At 41.7% G+C, this 18,585-nt stretch overlaps 1 protein-coding gene across 7 annotated transcripts in view; it reads left to right on the top strand.

Moving 5' to 3' along the window:
• The first annotated feature begins 408 nt into the window (after positions 1–408).
• NBEA (neurobeachin) overlaps positions 409–18,585 on the top strand; it is a 490,542-nt gene continuing 472,365 nt past the window's right edge. For all 7 annotated transcript variants that reach the window (XM_065627071.1, XM_065627076.1, XM_065627075.1 and 4 more), the window contains exon 1: positions 409–1,023. In XM_065627071.1, the coding sequence (XP_065483143.1) occupies positions 754–1,023 (270 nt within the window). In that variant the 5' untranslated portion in view covers positions 409–753. The remainder of the gene's footprint in view (positions 1,024–18,585) is intronic.

The following is an 18,585-nucleotide window of genomic DNA, read 5'->3' as shown; positions in this document are numbered from 1 at the left end:
GGACAGACGCCCGCGGCAGCCAAGCGCCGCCACCCGCCGCGGGCAGCCCGATGGGCGGGGCTGCGGCCCGCCCCTCCCGCAGGGGGCGCCCTGGGGCGGCGGCGCGAGGCCACGCGCGGCGGCCCCGCGTCGAAGCCGGCGGGCGCGCGCCACCCTGCCAGTCCAGGCGGCGCCGCGTAACCTGCCCGGCGCGGGCGGGCGCCGGTGCACGGCAGCCCGGCGGGAGGCGGCGGCTCCGCGCCACAGCGCGGCCCCTCGCACCGCCGCGGTGGCGGCGCGGCCCCCGTGCACCTGCTCACCTGTCTCCCGGCCGGCTGGGGGGAACCAGGCCGGCCACGCCCCCCGACGGGCTCGGCGCAGGCGCCCTAGCGGCTACCGCAGGCAGGGGGCGGCAACATGGCGGCGTGAGCGGCGGCGGTTTCGGCTCCACAACAACAGCGGCAGCTGCGATCGCTCGCGCCGCCGTCAGCTCCGCGCGCCGCTCGCCTCTGCCGGGCCGCACCGCGCTCGGCGGCGCCCGCTCCTCTCGCTCCGCGGCGGGGAGGCGGCCCCGGCTGGGCAGCCCTCGGCTAACGGGGCATCGGCGCCCATAATAATCCCTCATTATAGCGGAGCGGGGGAGCGGCTCCTGGGACGGTGCCTGCGCCTCGGGCCGGCTCCCTGCGGCCCCGCCGGGTGCGACTGCGGTGGATGCGCGGCTCGGCCCGGCCGGGCGGGGACGCGGCGGCAGGTGCCGGTAACGGCGGGGGTTAAATGGCGAGCGAGAAGCCGGTGTCGGGGCCGGACCCGCAGCCCGCGGGACTCATCTCCGTCGGGGCCGGCGGTGCAGGAGGCAGCGGCAGCAGCGTCGCGGTGATGGGGGAGCTGAGGGCGTCGGGCTCTGGGTCCGTGGTGCTCCCCGCGGGGATGATTAACCCGTCGGTGCCGATCCGCAATATCCGGATGAAATTCGCCGTCCTCATCGGACTCATCCAGGTCGGGGAGGTCAGCAACCGGGACATCGTGGAGACGGTGCTGAACCTGGTAAGCGGCCGGGCACCCCGCCCCGGTGACGCCCCGGCGGGCAGCGGGCCCCTGGGCACCGGCCCGCGCTGCCCACCTCCTGCCGGGGCTGCTCCCTACTCCTCCCCCGCCCTGTGCAACCCGAAAGGGACCTTCATTTTCCCTGCCCTTGTGTCCCTCCTACACGTACGGCCCTTCTGCAACCGTCTTTCCTTCCCAAACTCCTCTTGTTCCCCTCTCTGCTCGTTAATAGCGTGACCTGCTCGTCTCCTCGTCGTGCGTGTGACAGAAGCCCCCCCAGCGCTCCCTAAACTCCACGCAGGACCCTACCTAGTGCAGACAGGCCACTCTTCCCCTTCCCAGTGCCTCCCCCCGGCCGCCTCCTGCAGAGGGGGAGTGTGTGCAATTCACAATGTGAAAAATAAGGAGATTAAGTAATTTGCAGTTTCGTGTTCTGGACGCTGCCCTATAACCTGGTGGCTTCCTCATTGGAAGAGGGGTGGCGTGAATGTATTATCTATTTTTAATTGAAAAATATTTTTAAAAGCAGCCTGATCTGGTATGTTTTCTTAGTGGCTGAAACATGTGAAGGGTTTAACCCTGTTAGCTCAGAGCTAGTTGTGTATTACATGTAGAGGAAGGGGGAGGAGGGAGATTTTTGCAAGGATTTAATATGCTTTAAAATCTGTAATAAAGAGTTAGTTGTATTGCAGTGTTGTATTGGGTTGCTCATGTCTTAATAATCCGCCATGCTTTCCAAAACACATTCTTGTCTGCAAAGTAAGAGCTGTTGCTAATTTTGTTTAAGGTCTGTGCATTACAAAATACTATTATACGCTGGTAAATAGCTTGAAACAAGGAGAAGATGCTAAAATGTAGCTCCTTAGTCATCTGCTCACTTCATGGAGCGAAAGAGTTACTGCAGGACTGTATGACTTAATGTTTTTGCGCTACCTACACCAAAGCCTGAGGAACCTACAGAAGCCAAACGAGTGGATCTAAAAATGAATCACTTTCAATTATGTGCAATTTGCTGCTCCTCCTGAATGCAACATTTGCTGCAGCAAAGCTTGTGGAGCAGTTCAGTCAATGGAATATCCTAATTTTTTGCATATAAAACAGGATAGCAAAATGCTCGAAACTGAATGGCAATTAATTGAAACTGCCTTTGTTTCAAATGAGGTTTAACACTTCTAACCTCCACTCATATGAAGAATATGTTTTGTTTCAAACACTTTAGAATGATGTATTCTTCTGTGTGACAGTTTTTTGTGTTTGACCTAGCACAGGCTGAATGGAAAAGCTGCAGCATGCAGGGAAAGACGTGGTTTGGTCAGATCGTTTTAATATTTATGGTTTATCTGAACACACAGGGTTAAAGCCCTAATAGTTTTGTGAATCTATTGAAACAGTAATCTGGTATATTTCTCACTCCTCTCTACAAGCTTTTTGACACTTAACTGAAATGTGATTCATAAATTATTTTTTTTTTACAAGTCTGGTACAAGTCATGATAACTTTATTGGATTATTACCCATTCTTTTAAAAGTAATACTCAAAATAAGGGAATGACATGCAGTTATTTTGTTAACTGGCTTTGTATAGGTCATGACAGATCCAAAGATATTTAATAGTTTCCTGGTTTTCTTCTTTCATTCTTCTTACTGATATTTGAGCTTATTTTAATGCTGGCTGTTAATGCATCAGCAACTGGACTAACATTGGCTTGTCTTTTGTGGGGGAGGTTAGAATGTTTTGGTATTCGTGTGGAGGACATACAGTGCTTGCCTACAAGATCTACCTACTAATTAATTCCTATTGCTGAAAACTACGCTTATATTTAAAAATAAATGCAAGAGTGTTTAACATTGCTCTCAGCATTGGGAGACATATATGAATGTGAAACTGCTTGGGAGTCTGCTGCAGTAGCGATGCATTCTGGATCAGTCATTACTTAACAGATGGACTCGAATATACAATAGTCTGTATTCCCACAGCAGAGAGAAGTTATATTGTGTCTGCTAATCTTTCTATTCTCACTGAATGTCGGAAACTTACGTTTGTGTATTGAAACTTCCCATTTGAAACTCACATTGAAACAATCAGATACAAAGTGAAGCTAATGGCGTATCCCTAAACTACTAAACATTATCTGATTCTGTACTAAAGATTATAATAGCAACTTTGAAGAAAATGCAGTTTTGTGTTTTAGAAGCGTTCTTTGGGGGGCGAGTTGGGGTCGAGAGAACTTGGTTCTTTTTTTATTTTTCTCCAGCCTTTACAATTTCTAAATGACATTTGATGCAAGCGTGATAATGAGTGGGCAGTGCTTAAAGAGCTGATCTTAGTTTGATATATCAGTTGATACGTTAAGTCTCTGAAAGAAATGTAAGCTATAGTATACCATATTGGGTATCTATAAGCCATTTGGTTATAGCTTTTTAGTATCAGAATTCTGCATAGCTGCAACTTCTTTTATTATTGGAGAGAATCAGAAGTTAAAGATTGAGATACTTTTTAAACATTTTTGTATCTGAGACTACTGCTCTCTTCTTAAATAAGTCTTTTCATTCTTCCTGCACCTGCATGGAAGCAGCAGCAAATGTCTGAGACAAAACTTTGGTTTGGCTTGCCCTTGTCATGGAGATGGTCACTCTTCTTTCCTGTTAAATTTCTTCTTAGGGTTTGTCTTACACAGTTTTTGCCTTTAGATGTTTGTTTTGGTGGCCCCACACTGCAATCTTTGTTACTGCATTTCAGACTTCCTTCATGTGGTACCTTCTGATGTTGATGGACACCGGGGTTTACTGTATCTGTGAGGCGATGAAGTGCTTTTTATGAAGTGCTGAAAATCTTTTCCCCTGTCTAATATGTCATTGGATTTTCAGCTTTGCTAAATTTTAACAGTTGACTTTCAGCTCAGTATTTTGTTTTCAGGCATGCCTGTGCTGTTTACAGGATTAGTTGTTTCTCTTGATGCTTTCCTTTTTCTTGGGGACACTTTTTTTTCCTCTGAACCTACTGTGCATTCGAAGCTCTGTTCTACTGGTGAATTTGTTTAATGGAGTATCACTTGGTAGAGTTTCTAGTATTGCTTGTGTTGTTTTTCCTTGTTTAACATTGCAGTGGAAAACATAATGGAGAGACAGTTCAGCCCTTTATATGTTAATGCTCATGGACTACTTCCAGTTCTTTTTACATTTCTGGAAAGAGGAGAGAAGTCTTCATTATACCTCATGCATTCTTCTGTGATGGTGCTTATTTTGGTCCATGGGTCTAATATGAATTCCCAGGTTCCGCATGATCTGACATGTGTGTTCACTGACCCTTGTGTGTACTGCAAAGCACCAAACTGGAAAAAGCTTTCCTTGCAAACAACATGATCCTCTAATTGCTCTTAGTGATTTCTCTTTGGGGATATTTTGACACCAGTTCTGTGCTTCTATTGATGAAGAGGCCTTTCCCCTTTGAACAGCTCTATTAGTTTTCTTAGGGTACTGTCAAGGATGTTGTTATTGCTATGATAGATGTGCTTGCTCTTTGCTTCTTGATACCTTTTTATACTTATGTGTTAGACTGTTTAAAATAAAGTTCTGCACCATGTGCTCCAGCAAATATGATATTAAGGTGGAAGTGGGTTAGTCTGTCCACCTGTGTTCTTCTACTTCAAGTGTATTTTTGTTTCGCTTATTTCCTACTTCATAATTTTCACACATGGCTTTAATTAGTTTTCCTATAATATGTATTGAACAGCCTTTCCTTTCATTATTTTTGCTGACTTCCTTAATTCTCTGCTTTTCCAGTATTTTAATGGTCTTGGGAATTTTCCCTTCAGTGTATATTTTGAACTGTCTCTTGTCTGGCCAGCTTTCATCAGACATGACTACATGAATGGCATTGTTTCTCAACTTTTAGAAAGCTTTCTCTGTTCCAGTTTGAATTTCCTAGAATTTTTTATTTTGAGTTTTGTAGTACTGATTCTACAGCAGTGTGAAAGAAGAAAGGTGAACAGGATACTAAAAATTGTGACTCGTGCTGACACATGCTGCTCATTTTACCTACGCATCTTCAACAGATGATGTGATGCAGATTTGAACAGATTTTTATTTTCTTATGCAGGTGTAGCTGACCAGGGTTCTCCTTGTGCAATCTGGAAAGCTTTTACAGATGTTTTATCAGGCTAAGAGAATGCTTATAAGAAGTAGGTCAAACATCAGGCATAGTTCAAAAAGTCTCTTGCTGTTCTTGTTGACTACAGCCCACGTTTCTGCGTAGCTCTTCTCATTTTCCTGGCTGTTCCATCCTACTTGAGTGTTAGTCACCCATCACAAGAAGAAAGCCATTTTTTAGTGCTCTGTCACATTGTGTACTTGCAGGAGTGGCATTTTCAGCTTCAGAGAAAATGGGTTAGATTATATGAGAGATCCTTCTCACCCTACAGGCTCTCTGTAGTAGTGGTCATGAGGAAGAATGTAAAGGGAGGCATATGTAAGAAAGATATTTTTTTTTTTTTTTCCCTATTGGTAATTCTTCAAACATTGGTTAAGAGTCTTCTTGAGCTAAAGTTGCCTTTTGATACCTGCGTTCTTTGAATCCATTTACAGCTTTTGTTGCTGCAGCATCCTGTGGCACAGTTCTACTCTTGTGTGGGAAGGAAAAAATCACTTTTGTTTGTTGAATGCAGTTGTACTTTGAGAAAAGCATGGGCCTCATGAGCTTTAGCCTCCATGATGTGACTTCTGTTTTTCTTATGGAACTAGCTTTGCTAGCTTACCTCATTTTCTTGATAGAAGCCTTCCCATTTTTGTAGCATAATTCTCTGCTGATAGAGGATATTATCCAAAAAAGCAAAGTTTGGGGATTTTTTTTGTGTGTGTGGATTTTGTTTTATGTAATTCTTAACTGGAGGTGGCAGTCCTTGTCCAAGGTATTGTCTGTCCCACTGGTCCATTTTTATCCTGCTCATATTATCTCCATACTAAGTTATGACTGGAAGTTACTGTAGAAGCTACCAGAGCCATATGAAAAGACCAGTATCAAATGCGAGAAATTGTAAGTGTTCCATGGGGCAGCTACTTAAGGGTACAGTAGCTGTTGTCATTATCTAGTATTTTGATGGAAAACTTAATTTCCATTGCAGAAAAATCTTTGAATGACTGAATGTTCACTTAATTTCTTTTAGTATAACTGACTGATTTTTCGGCTTTTTTACCTAGGCTTTTACAGTAGCTGTTTATGGGTGGGAAGTTTTTTTCAGTCCTTGCATCAGTCATGAAGCACTAGTGATATCTCAGCAGGTGGCTTGGAATCTGCTATGGTTCTGGTATGATGGATTGATACATTTCTATAGACGATAACTTTTTAAAATCTGTCATGATGAGCATAACACTGAGTATTCATTACCACTTAACTCTGAACAGTTATTTTCTTCTTAGCTTTACATCTTACTTGTCTTTACAGGATTCAGTTCAAGAATTATAAGGGAGGTGGATACCTAAAGGTGCTTTTATTATTTTTGTCACACTAAAATAATAAAGTTCTGAGACTGCTATTAATAAAATGCCCTCAGTCTTTGGCCTTTCCTCCTACTCCCACTTGAGACCCTACCTATGTTTTATCCCTTTGCATCACGGAAAAACTTAGCACCTTTCTCTATCAATATGTTATTTTTATAAAACTGTGACCCGATTCCCCATTTAAACTATGTGTTTTACAAGAGTAAACATTTAGGTGTGTACTTGGTTATACACCTGTCTTTCCCCTTCATATTTTCCCTCACTGTCATCCACGCCCCTTGCTTTTTAGATGAGTACTTAGAGGGACAGAAGTCAAGGGGCATGGCTCATTCATGGCATTGATGAGGCTGATGTCTAGGAGGCTGTGGTGCAGTTTTTTCTTTCCTGGTAATGCTTTTCGGTGTCTCCACTCATGCTTTTCAAATATATGAATCACTTTCAATTGTACATCCTTAAAAAACCCACAGAAACCAACACCCCAAAACTGCATCATCCTCTCTAAAATTCCACTGGAGCGTTTGTTCCCTTTTCATGCCATATTTAATTTACTCAAAGTGGAATGAAATCTGTGATTGGGTTAGTACCAAAACTGAGACTTTTATATCCTGATAAGTACTGTGCACAGTATTAACACAGCAGTGTTAACTTAATAAGCTATCCAAGCTATTTTAAATCAATCTCTTAATCTTACCTGTTCGTTACTTGGTACTGCAGTTTTTTTTCTTTTTTTGTATCTTAATCTATCTCAGTAAATCTGCCATTTCAAATCAACTTGGATTGCTCTCCTGTTGCTAGAACATTTTGTAGTACTTTACATGGAACAGTATGATTACAGCTGCCTCACTAGTCAATATCTTGTATGTGCCTGGTGGCCAAAGGGTCAGTGTAGTGGTATGTGTTTATGTTGATGAAGTTCTGTTTATTTTGTGATGGAATTTAATCCTTCATTACCATTCACTACTTTGGAAATACCCCATTGTGGAGTTTTATTAATTCTGGCATAAACAGAGCTCTTAAGCTTTCTTTAAGTCTGAATCAAATTTAGAACTTGTTTTTATAATCAGAGGCAGCAGATCTTTTGAAACATCAGTTCTGAATTTGATGATCTACCTCCCACTTCTGTGTTGCGGAGGTTTGGCTTGGATGTACTATGAATGTTACAATATTCAATATATGATATGCAACGTATGGTTAATGAACAATTAAAAAAAAAAAGGGGATTATTTGTGGAGAGTCACATATTGCCTCCTTAACAATAGAATTACCTGTTTCAGCTATAGGATTATAATGGATTTCAGCTATTTGAGCTATAGTTTCGTAATTTACAATTTAGGAAGACTGTTAACGGCATTCATCTCTAAGAGAGAGATTATTTGTTATTTCCAGTAGAGGAGGACTTTAATTTCTCATCAACCTACTGACTCTGCTGAAATTTGCATTTTGGTAATTTTTGTGGTTTAGAGTTTGTTCTATTTTGAAGTACATGGAAAATAATAATCTTCAGGAAGTAAGTCTAAGTAGTTTTGGTGTTACTGAGATTTATACCAGCGATATCAATTTATTTCTATTAATACAACCCTATAATGCATTAATTTAAAATTGGAACAATTTCACTCGTTCAACCCAATGTAACAACTCACTGAAAGATTGGATAAATGTGAATACTGCTTATGCTATTTAACAGTTTACAAAAGCTTGACTTCTATATTTGGAAAATGATGGTTTTTTCACTGCCCCTTTGTTTACAGTTGGAAGCCTTTCCTAACTATGCAGAATAGGTATTAGGTTTTTGAATTAGCTGAAAGTGAGATAGGGCAAGACATTAACTTACAAGTGAAATTGTTATTCATTCGAGTGCATTTAATCATGCTTTTTGGTACCTGATGGCTTTTGTCATACTGGAACGCTGTAGAAAGAAGGCTGGAAATAATTATTCTCTGAGTAGACCCTTCTAAACTAACTCCCGTACCAGCTATATGGCATTGTAGTCAGTTTTACATGATCTCACTTTTTTTTTTCTGTTTAGGTCTTCATATTCTGTGACAAATACTCAGTTACATAATGTTTTCTAACTTTTATTGACTTTTGATTGTCTGCTTTAAGGGCCACTATAACACGTTTTATTTTTCATTTTGTACTCTTCTGTTTTGTGCAACAAAAATATGAATTTGGAAACAACATGTCCTTTGATTCACAAAGGAACCTGTATAAACTACAGAGATATAGGAAACAGTAAGGTATGCTTTCATTAAATATAGAATAGTAACCATGAATTACATGTTCAAGCTAGTAATGAACTGACTGAAGCCAAGCCCTGTCTTGGATTGCTCATGCCTGACTGATCAGAGTTTGCTCCTACTCTTCAGCAATACTTTGTGTAGCTCAGTGCATCCAAAAATATGTCTTGATTTAATTGTGAGCTAAAAATTTGCTTATGTCACTTTTAGTGTTAAGAACCTCCAATTAATATATATATAAAAGCTTATTTAAAATCAGGGGAACATTCTTGCTTGAAGTTGAATTTATGTTTTATAGCTAGCAGAATGGGGAATCTGTCTGTCCCTTCCAGTAGAACATAGACATCAGAATGTGGCTAAAGAGTTTTGTCAGCTCTAATTTTGTAGCATCTCACAGAATTACAGAGTGGTTGGGGTTGGAAGGGACCTCTGGAGGTCATCTAGTCTGGGGATGGACTAGGATGTCCAAGGACAATATGGGACCATGGGTGCACTGGCAAGGCAGTTCAATGGAACCTGGGTTTCAGCATTAGCAAGACTGCTATTGTGGATACGCACTGTCTTGCAGGAAGTTGATTTCCCAGATGAGTCTGAAACAAGCGGTCTTCTGAGGACCCATGAAGGCCATCTTACATTAGTTACTGGGTGTCTCTGAAAGACCAGTGAATCTCCAAAAGGCTAGAGTGTGTTTCTCTATGGAAATTTCTCAATGGACGACCTTCTGCATGCATTCAACACCCAGTGCTATAGAACGCAGGTGCTGGGGGAATGTTGGGTTCCTGACAAAGGTAATAGTGATGTCTTATCACTTCCAAGCAGACCAGAGCTCATGTGCTACCATCTGGTGTTGAGCCTAAACATCAGTGTAGGAAGCAGAGATAGCACCTTGTGCAATAGACTGGAGCACATGCTAGGAAGGTATCGGCTCTTCTGTGGCAGCCTTGGTAAACCTTGCTAAAGCAGGTTCACCTAGAGTAGGTCACACAGGAATGCATCCAGGCTGGTTTTGAATATCTCCATATCTCCAGCAAATGTACCTAAAGATTTGGAAAGAGTAAAGCCCTACAAATGTAAAAGAAGGATGTTATGCAGGAAGAACGAGCTTTCCAGTGGTCTGGAGAATGGACCTGGGGATTCAGCGTCTTTGCAGAAGGGCATTAGCTGCAGGAGTTGGAATATTGAGACAATGGGGCAAGAGCTGTAGCCTGAAATGAGAAGAAAACCCAATTTTGTAGGAAGAAAGCAGCTTCATTGTTCTTCAAGTCATAATCTTTATCTTAATAAATGAAACTTATCAAGGGGTCTCTCAAAGCTGCATTGTGGGTACAGAACCTTACTAGTGGTGTGTTATACTTTTATGGCTGGTGATGTTTGCTGTTTTCTTTTGAGGTTGAGAGCTCCAACAAAAGCCATCATTGAAACTCGGTGTTTACATGTGCAATAGGATTGTTTGCCTCAACATACTCTTCCATGAGCAAGAAGTTTCCTGCTGTAAAGTTGTCAAAAAAATTTAATATCAGCATCCCCTCTCTTCCTTCTATTACTCCAGTGAAATACATTATCTGTTTTGGCAAATGGCAAGATGTGTGGTATTTGTGACTCAAATCTGTGACTGATGGCCTAGCTGTTAATATTGATATGCTGAGTAGCTGAAACTTACGGAAGCATTTGTGTAAGACTTTGTTTGAGTGAATAAGATTTTCCAAGCAAGGTGCTCAGGAGGTGGGAGCTACTTCATTCTTCTAATTCTTTTTCACCAAAGAGATTTGTGAAGCACTTGCCCCATGTTTCAGTCTCTGGGGCTCCACAAGTCTTCACTGCTGCTTCTTTTGTGTCTTCAGCTATGGTTATGTAAATCCCCAAACACCTTGCAGAAATCTTCTGGGTTTTGTTTTATGCAGTTTTTAGGTGATTTGAAAGACTTTCTCATCCATTCTGTTCCTTGTGGAAATGTTGCAGCATCCATCGCATCTTCTAATAGCTTAGATAGCATTCGGTGAATGCAGAAACAGACTTAGAAGAAGAGCCTGTTAGAGCTGCATCTGCTTTCCAAGACTGAAGTGAATTGAGTCCATCTGAAAAGAAACTCTAACATACTGTCCTGGGCTCATATTCAACACACTTTTCCTTTCATCAAAGTCATGTTAATGATCCTGCCTCTTCATCCTCCTCTCTGGCACTAACACTACAAAACTTCATTGTCAGAGCACTTTCATAAACTAGCAGAATCACAGAAACTTCAAAGGATTGTGAAACAGTTGAGAATGGAAGGCACCTCTGGATGTCCATAGACAAAAGTCCATGCTCAAAGCAGAATCAATTGGAGCAAATTGCTTGGGGCCTTGTCTAGCTCAGTTTTGGATATTTCTAAGGACTTCCATGTCAAGTTTTTACTTGTTGTAAGTGGAGTTTTGTGCACCTGTTGCTGTTTGTCCTGTCACTGAGTGCCACTGAGAATGGTCTGTCTCCCTTGTCTCTACTCCCTGCTCACCCTACCCCTCCTACAAATGCACATACACATTTATAAGATCTCTTCAAACATTCTCCTCTTAAGGCTAAACAATCCCAGCTCTCTTCAGCCTGTCTTTGTATGTCAGATGCTCCAATCCCTTAATCATTCACACATTTAGATCTTTATTCTCCTTGTGCAGATAATAGTGCTTCCTTTCCAAAAAATGAGAGGTGGAGTCTGGGAAGCCTTTTAATTATAGCAACCCTTTTCCTCATCTCACAGTAGGAGCTGCAATATCTACCACAAATAATCCAGTCAATATTGCTATGCCTAACCCAGCAAAGGACAATTTGCACCACATGCAGCCAAGAAAGAAAACAGACTTCCATAAGCCACAGCAGTGAGTGTTTGCTTTTCATCTGTTGTGCCTGCTTGGTAATAGATGGCCTTAGATGAAACACACAAACCCGAGAGTGTCTGTCAGTTCTGCAGATTACAGTTATGGTTGTAGGTAAGCTTTATTTATTGAATTTCAGAAATATAAAATGTAGCTACATTTGATATTCTGCTGAAAATGTGTGAAGTTAATGGCTTAATACTGAGTTAGTGAAATTTTGTGGGTCTTAACATGTATTTTAAGTACTACCTTCTTCAATGAATTAGCATGAATTGAAATTAAACTAGAAAAGCTATTAGCATAGTCTTCAAAGTTACAGATGCTTGGTAACAGAAAAAAAAATACTAATATTCAGTATAGAGCCAAAGCTGTTGAAGTTCTGCATTGGGTTTGTTGAAAAGAATAGTTTCATGACTTTATATGAAGTCTAATATGCCTAGATGAAATGTTCAATAGCATTTTATGTGCATATAACTATATGTAACTTAGAAACCGTAATATATTAAGCAAAGATGATTGTGTAACAATTTTGTGGTTCAGGTTTCGTGCAAAGAAAATAATCCTTTTGTTCAAAGTAACTTGTATGATAATAAACACATTGTGACTGGAACAATGTGTTGGCTTAGTCACTGAGAAAGCGTCAGTCTTTGACAGTTGATACAGTATGGTATTTGACATCTTAAAGGTGGCGCTCACTGAAGAGGAGTTGATGCTGTTTTTGGAGCAGACTGTTCTTTAATGAAGAACTTGATAGTTACAGGTATTTCTTAAAACCCAGAAGCAGGTTATTGCCAGTTCTCACAGTCCTAATGATTTCCCTATTACTGGTATAAATGGTTTGTATTACAAGTGAAAATTAATTATAGTAGGATAGCTTTTTAAAAAAAAAAAAAAATTCTAATTAAGAAGAAATCTGGATCTACTTGCTTTGTTGCATGTCCTGGTTCAGTTAAATAGTTTTCAAGCCTGTAATCCTTTTTCTCACTTGAATGTGTAGTTTACTAAGCAAGCTATCACTTTTTCAGAAATACAACAGCTCAAACTAATGCAAATACATGTAAAACATGTATTAAAAGCCTTTAGTGTAACTACAAGCAACACTCAAAAGGAAGATGGCAAAGGGGAAGCAGAAGTCTCAACTGAATGAGGCTAAACTGTATAAACTGATACCTTTTAGACCGTCAAATCTCATACATCTCCAGTTGAGTCTGTTCTTAAAAGTATCAGCACAAAAGAATGTAAGTATATTGTTTAGGTGAAGTATAGCAATTAAGAATTTATGCCACTGAAAGGAAGCTTTACCTTTAAAAAACACTTTTAACAATATGAGTGGAAAACCCTGAGTATAACAGGTAATTGTCTCTCAGTGATGCATCGTCCTCCTGGATTTACAGAGACCTTGAAATGACTGGTTGTATGATGTTTTATTAATTTTTGAAGTGTCTGAGGGAATTACCACCATCTGTTAATACCAGAGTCTGAGGCCACATATGGGTTTCAAAATGCTGTAATTGTTGAGTGTTTTAAGCAAGAAGTCCTTCTCTTGAAACTAAACTTAAAGCAGTTAAGAGGTTTCAGAGTGTAAATAGAAAATACCTTTTTTTTTTTGTAGTCCCAAATTAAGCTCTTTGATCATTTTTCACAGCTTTGGTTTGTGGTTCTAGCCTGTCCTCTGAAGTTAGAATGGCTGCAAATACTTGTAATTGAGCTCTTCTGCACTAGTTATGGCATAACTGGCTTTTCAACTTTTTCAAGTCAGTCAAGCTTTTTTTTTTTTTTTTTTAAGCCAAAGCTTACTTCACTCTGAAAAGAGTGCAGCGTACATAATATATTTTCTTCTGGCTGAGATCAATCCTAAATGTGTCTTGTACCAAAACCTGATGTTATCCAGATGTGTAGAAAAAGCCATAAGAAGCCTGAAGTGTTGATAAAATCTAAATCCTTTCTGGAGGTCAAAGTAATCTTAGGAGCACCTTGTTTAAATTATTATTTCAAAATTCCTCTCTCATATGCTCCTTGTGCAGTTAAAATAGATTTTAGGGCTTCCTTGGTAAGGAAGCTGGTTAAGTAACCTGAACTAAACTGGTGCCAGCATGCTGACATAATCCAGAAAACTGAATCCCTATGTCTACAGTCATGTTATGTCTTTCTATATTACCTTATAGGTACTAGGGCTTTTGGGGGTGTGTGGCGTTTTTGAGGATGAGAGTTGGATTTTTTTACTTAAGCAGTACATCTTAACTGGCTATGTATTTTTTCTGCTGCATTAGACTTTGAAGAGTCTTTGGTTGAAAAAATTTCCTTATGTATGCATTTTGTAGATTATACGCTGTTGAGGAGAGCACATACTTCATAGTACGAGCAGGACATGGTACAAGCTGCAGCTGACAGTGCAGCAAACATTAATTTTGATTTAAAATTCCTTTAAGAAATCCCGAAGATTTCCTGGGAGATAGGAGGGGATTGTTTGTGGTCTAAAAACAAATCCTGACTTCAGAAAAACTCCTTGACATCTCTATTTATTTAGAAAATTGAAATTCAGCTAAATAGCCTATACTTAGTGTAGCAAAGTGAGATCTTTAAAACACTATAATGAAAGTCTGCTGAGGCATTATTAAAAATTAATACAGCCAAGAGAGTTATTGAGAAAAGTAGCATTTAGCAGTAATTGTTAATACACTTTGGTATTGCTAAATGGTAAGTAGCTGCCAGCTTCTTAACCTGTGTTCAGTTTCCCTAGTAATATTTTAAATTATTTTTTCAACATTTTTTTCTTCTGATATATTTGTAAGTTAAGAGTAACCATTCTAGGTCAATAGGTTTGTTATAAACATTTTGTTATAAACAATTTTGTTATAGACATCAAAATAAGCTGTAGAGGAAAAATAAGTAGTCAGACTGATCTTTGGGCAGTAAAATGACATAGAAAAAACTATATTATGATGCTTTCTGGGGATAATGTTTAGGATAGTGCTTGGGTTTCAAAAGTGTTGGGATTTGGAGGATTGGAGTGGTATACTTCTAGTCTCAGAGAGTGTATTGGGTTTGTGTGACAAGGTTTTGGTAGTGATGGGGGCTATAGGGGTGGCTTCTATGAGAAACTGCTAGAAGCTCCCTCCTGTCTGGCTCCGAGACAGACCCACTGCTGGCCAAGGCCAAGCCCATCAGCCACAGAGGTAACACCTCCAGGATAACATTTTTAGGAAGAGGGTTGGGGGGGTGTGGAAACGGGCTGTGCAACAGCAGCTGGAGGGGAGGAGGGCGAATACGTGAGAGAAACAGCCCTGCAGACAGCCACGTTAGTGAAGAAGAGGGGGGAGGAGGTTCTCTAGGTGCCAGAGCGGAGATTCCCTTGCAGCCCGTGGTGCAGACCATGGTGAGGCAGGTTGTCCCCTTGCAGCTGGGTCAAGGGGATGCCCGAAGGAGGCTGTGACCCCATGGGAAGCTCACATTGGAGCAGGCTTCTGGCAGGACCTGTGGACCTGTGGAGAGAGGAGCCCACACTGGTGCAGGTTTGCTGACAGAACTTGTGATGCTGTGGAGGATTCACGCAGGAGCAGTGTGTTCCTGAAGGACTGCACCCTGTGGAAGGGATCGCAGTGGAGCAGTTCGTGAAGAACTCTAGCCCATGTGAAGGACTCACGTTGGAGAAGTTTGTGGAGGACTATCTCCCATGGGAGGGACCCCATGCTGGAGCAAGGGAAGAGTGTGAGAAGAAAGGAGCAGCAGAGACGACGTGTGACGAACTGACCACAACCCCCATTCCCTGTCCCCTTGCACTGATGGGCAGGAGGAGGTAGAGAATTCAGGAGCGAAAGTTCACAGAATCACAGAATGTTAGGGATTGGAAGGGACCTCAAAAGATCATCTAGTCCAATCCCCCTGCCAGGGCAGGAACACCTAGGTGAGGTTACACAGGAAGGCGTCCAGGCGGATTTTGAATGTCTCCAGAGAAGGAGAATCCACAACCTCCCTGGGCAGCCTGTTCCAGTGTTCTGTCACCCTCACTGAGAAGAAGTTTCTTCTCAAATTTAAGTGGAACCTCTTGTGTTCCAGCTTGAACCCATTACCCCTTGTCTTACTGTTGGATGTCACCGAGAAGAGCCTGGCTCCATCCTTGTGACACTCACCCTTTATATATTTATAAACATTGATGAGGTCACCCCTCAGTCTCCTCCAAGCTAAAGAGACCCAGCTCCCTCAGCCTTTCCTCATAAGGGAGATGCTCCACTCCCTTCATCATCTTCGTGGCTCTGCGCTGGACTCTCTCCAGCAGTTCCCTGTCCTTCTTGAACTGAGGGGCCCAGAACTGAACACAATATTCCAGATGCGGTCTCACCAGGGCAGAGTAGAGGGGAAGGAGAACCTCTCTCGACCTGCTAACCACCCCCCTTCTAATACACCCCAGGATGCCATTGGCCTTCTTGGCCACAAGGGCACAGTGCTGGCTCATGGTCATCCTGCTGTCCACCAGGACCCCCAGGTCCCTTTCCCCTACACTGCTCTCTAATAGGTCATTCCCCAACCTATACTGGAACCTGGGGTTGTTCCTGCCCAGATGCAAGACTCTACGTTTTCCCTTGTTATATTTCATTAAATTTTTCCCCGCCCAACTCTCTAGCCTGTCCAGATCTCGCTGGATGGCAGCACAGCCTTCTGGCATGTCAGCCACTCCTCCCAGCTTGGTGTCATCATCAAACTTGCTGATAGCACACTCAATTCCCTCATCCAAGTCATTGATGAATATATTGAATAGTACTGGTCCCAGTACTGACCCTTGAGGCACTCCACTAGATACAGGCCTCCAACCAGACTCTGCCCCATTGACCACGACTCTCTGGCTTCTCTCCTTCAGCCAGTTTGCAGTCCACCTCACTACCCGATCATCCAGTCCACACTTCCTCAGTTTTGCCGTGAGGATGCTGTGGGAGACGGTGTCAAATGCTTTGCTGAAGTCAAGGTAGACCACATCCACTGCTCTGCCATTGTTAATCCACCTTGTTACGTCTTCATAAAAGGCTATGAGGTTGGTCAAACACGACTTCCCCTTGGTGAAGCCATGTTGACTGTCCCTGATGACCCTCTTATCCTTGATATGTCTTAAGATGGCACCAAGGATAAGGTGTTCCATCACTTTCCCAGGGATGGAGGTGAGGCTGACGGGTCTATAGTTGCCCGGGTCCTCCTTCTTGCCCTTTTTGAAGACCGGAGTGACATTTGCTTTCCTCCAGTCCTCAGGCACCTCTCCCGTTTCCCAAGACTTGGCAAAGATGATGGAGAGCGGTCCAGCAGAGATCAGCAAACCAGCGGTCCAGCCAAGATCAGCAAACCAGAGAGAGACATTTTGTTTAAATGATGGAAACATTTTGAAATTTAATTCTTAAGGAGGTCCAGAAATCCTGTTGGTTAAATATTTTTGTTTGTGGTTATCAACAGATTTGCAATTTTATGTGGAGATTGATGTACACTATTATTCATTTCTCTGTATTTCAACAAACAGCTCTTTTTCAGCTTTTGAAATGTGTGGACTTTATTCATTGTGCTGACATTTGCAGTGGTGAGGTATAATTAAATTATGCAGTTGGTACTTTTGAGTGATGAACAAGGTTTAGTTGTGCACACTGGCTGTCCTATGTGCATTGCTGTTCCTGATACACCAATAGATTCTGGCTAGTTAAAAGAACTGGCAGTGTTGCCCAGCTCTTCAGCAACGCGACTGCTGCCTCCAGAAGGTCTTGTTTGACAGAGAGGAATCAGCTTGCTCTCTCATGCAGATTGCTGATGTTTCTCATCATGCACGTGAAGCTATTTAGAGACTTCCTGGAGGACAGTGGTATGAGTAAACATCTTGTATTAAACTTTTTGTGTCACTAATCTCACATTTTACTTCAATGCGGTGTGGATGAAAGTGCTTACGTTTCATGCTCTATAGTTTTACTTCTAGGGATTATTTCCTACTAAATAGTGCCCCTTGTGTGACACATCCACTGAAAATGCATGTCCAGCTTTCACACAGAAGGCTCAGAACTTGGGTTTGATGGATTTGTATCTTATAGCTATGTTGTGCTTTTTAGGTCCCTGGCTGAACAGAAAGAGGACTGTAACTATTCTTCTTCTGGAGAGTTCATAGTTGAGATGTTTTACCCTGGCTTGGAATACTATAATTAAGCGTGAATTAAAGAGGAAATTAAATGTTTTCTTTTTTTCAAGTCTATCAGACAGCTACCGTTATTTAAACTCTCTTGTCTAGGAGAAAACTGTAATTTATTTATTTGAGTGCTTGAATGGTAAGTTACAATTTAAATGGAACAAAGAAATGAACAGGAACTTCGTAAGTTTCTGTTGGTTCTATATATGTTCAAATCCACCCAACTAGTTTTTAGTTAAGCATCATAGTGCCATGGCACAGTTACTGTGAGATTTATTTTTTTAACTGGAAAGCTGGAAGGTTTTTCTAATTTTTTTTTTTTAATAGAAGAAAGGATCAGGGCCATGCTTGAACTCCTCCTTTATTAGCACCATCATATAGTATTTTCTGGTTTGGTTGACTGCCAGAGACCAGTATGTGTGTGCATGTTCTACCTGGAAACATTCGATTGCCTTTATCTATATTTGGTAGTTATACTGTGGATGCTTACTTAAGATTTTCTTTTTCTTTGTGTAGGAGAGATTAACATTTTTTAATTTTGTGTGCTTTTTAAGTTGCAGAGCCATTCCTTTTTTCCTAGCACAGGGCCAGTTAAGACTTTCACAGATACCTGGCACATTTAATTGCAAACTACCATTGAACTGCACACACATTGTTCAGTTGGATCATCTTTTCTTGTTTAAAAATTCATGACAAAAATGAAAGAAAAAGGAATGCCTAGTGAGCATCAGTAAACTATAAATGTAAATATTAGCATTTGGAGGCACTTTTGTGCTTTGAAAGAAATGTTCATGTAGAAGTTGTTATCCATCTTTGAATCACAGGATTCTGAA

This window comes from Caloenas nicobarica, chromosome 1, assembly GCF_036013445.1.
Source record: "Caloenas nicobarica isolate bCalNic1 chromosome 1, bCalNic1.hap1, whole genome shotgun sequence".
NCBI classification, from domain to species: Eukaryota; Metazoa; Chordata; class Aves; order Columbiformes; family Columbidae; genus Caloenas; species Caloenas nicobarica.
Note: the sequence above shows the minus strand (reverse complement) of the source record. Positions and strands in the feature narration are given on the sequence as shown.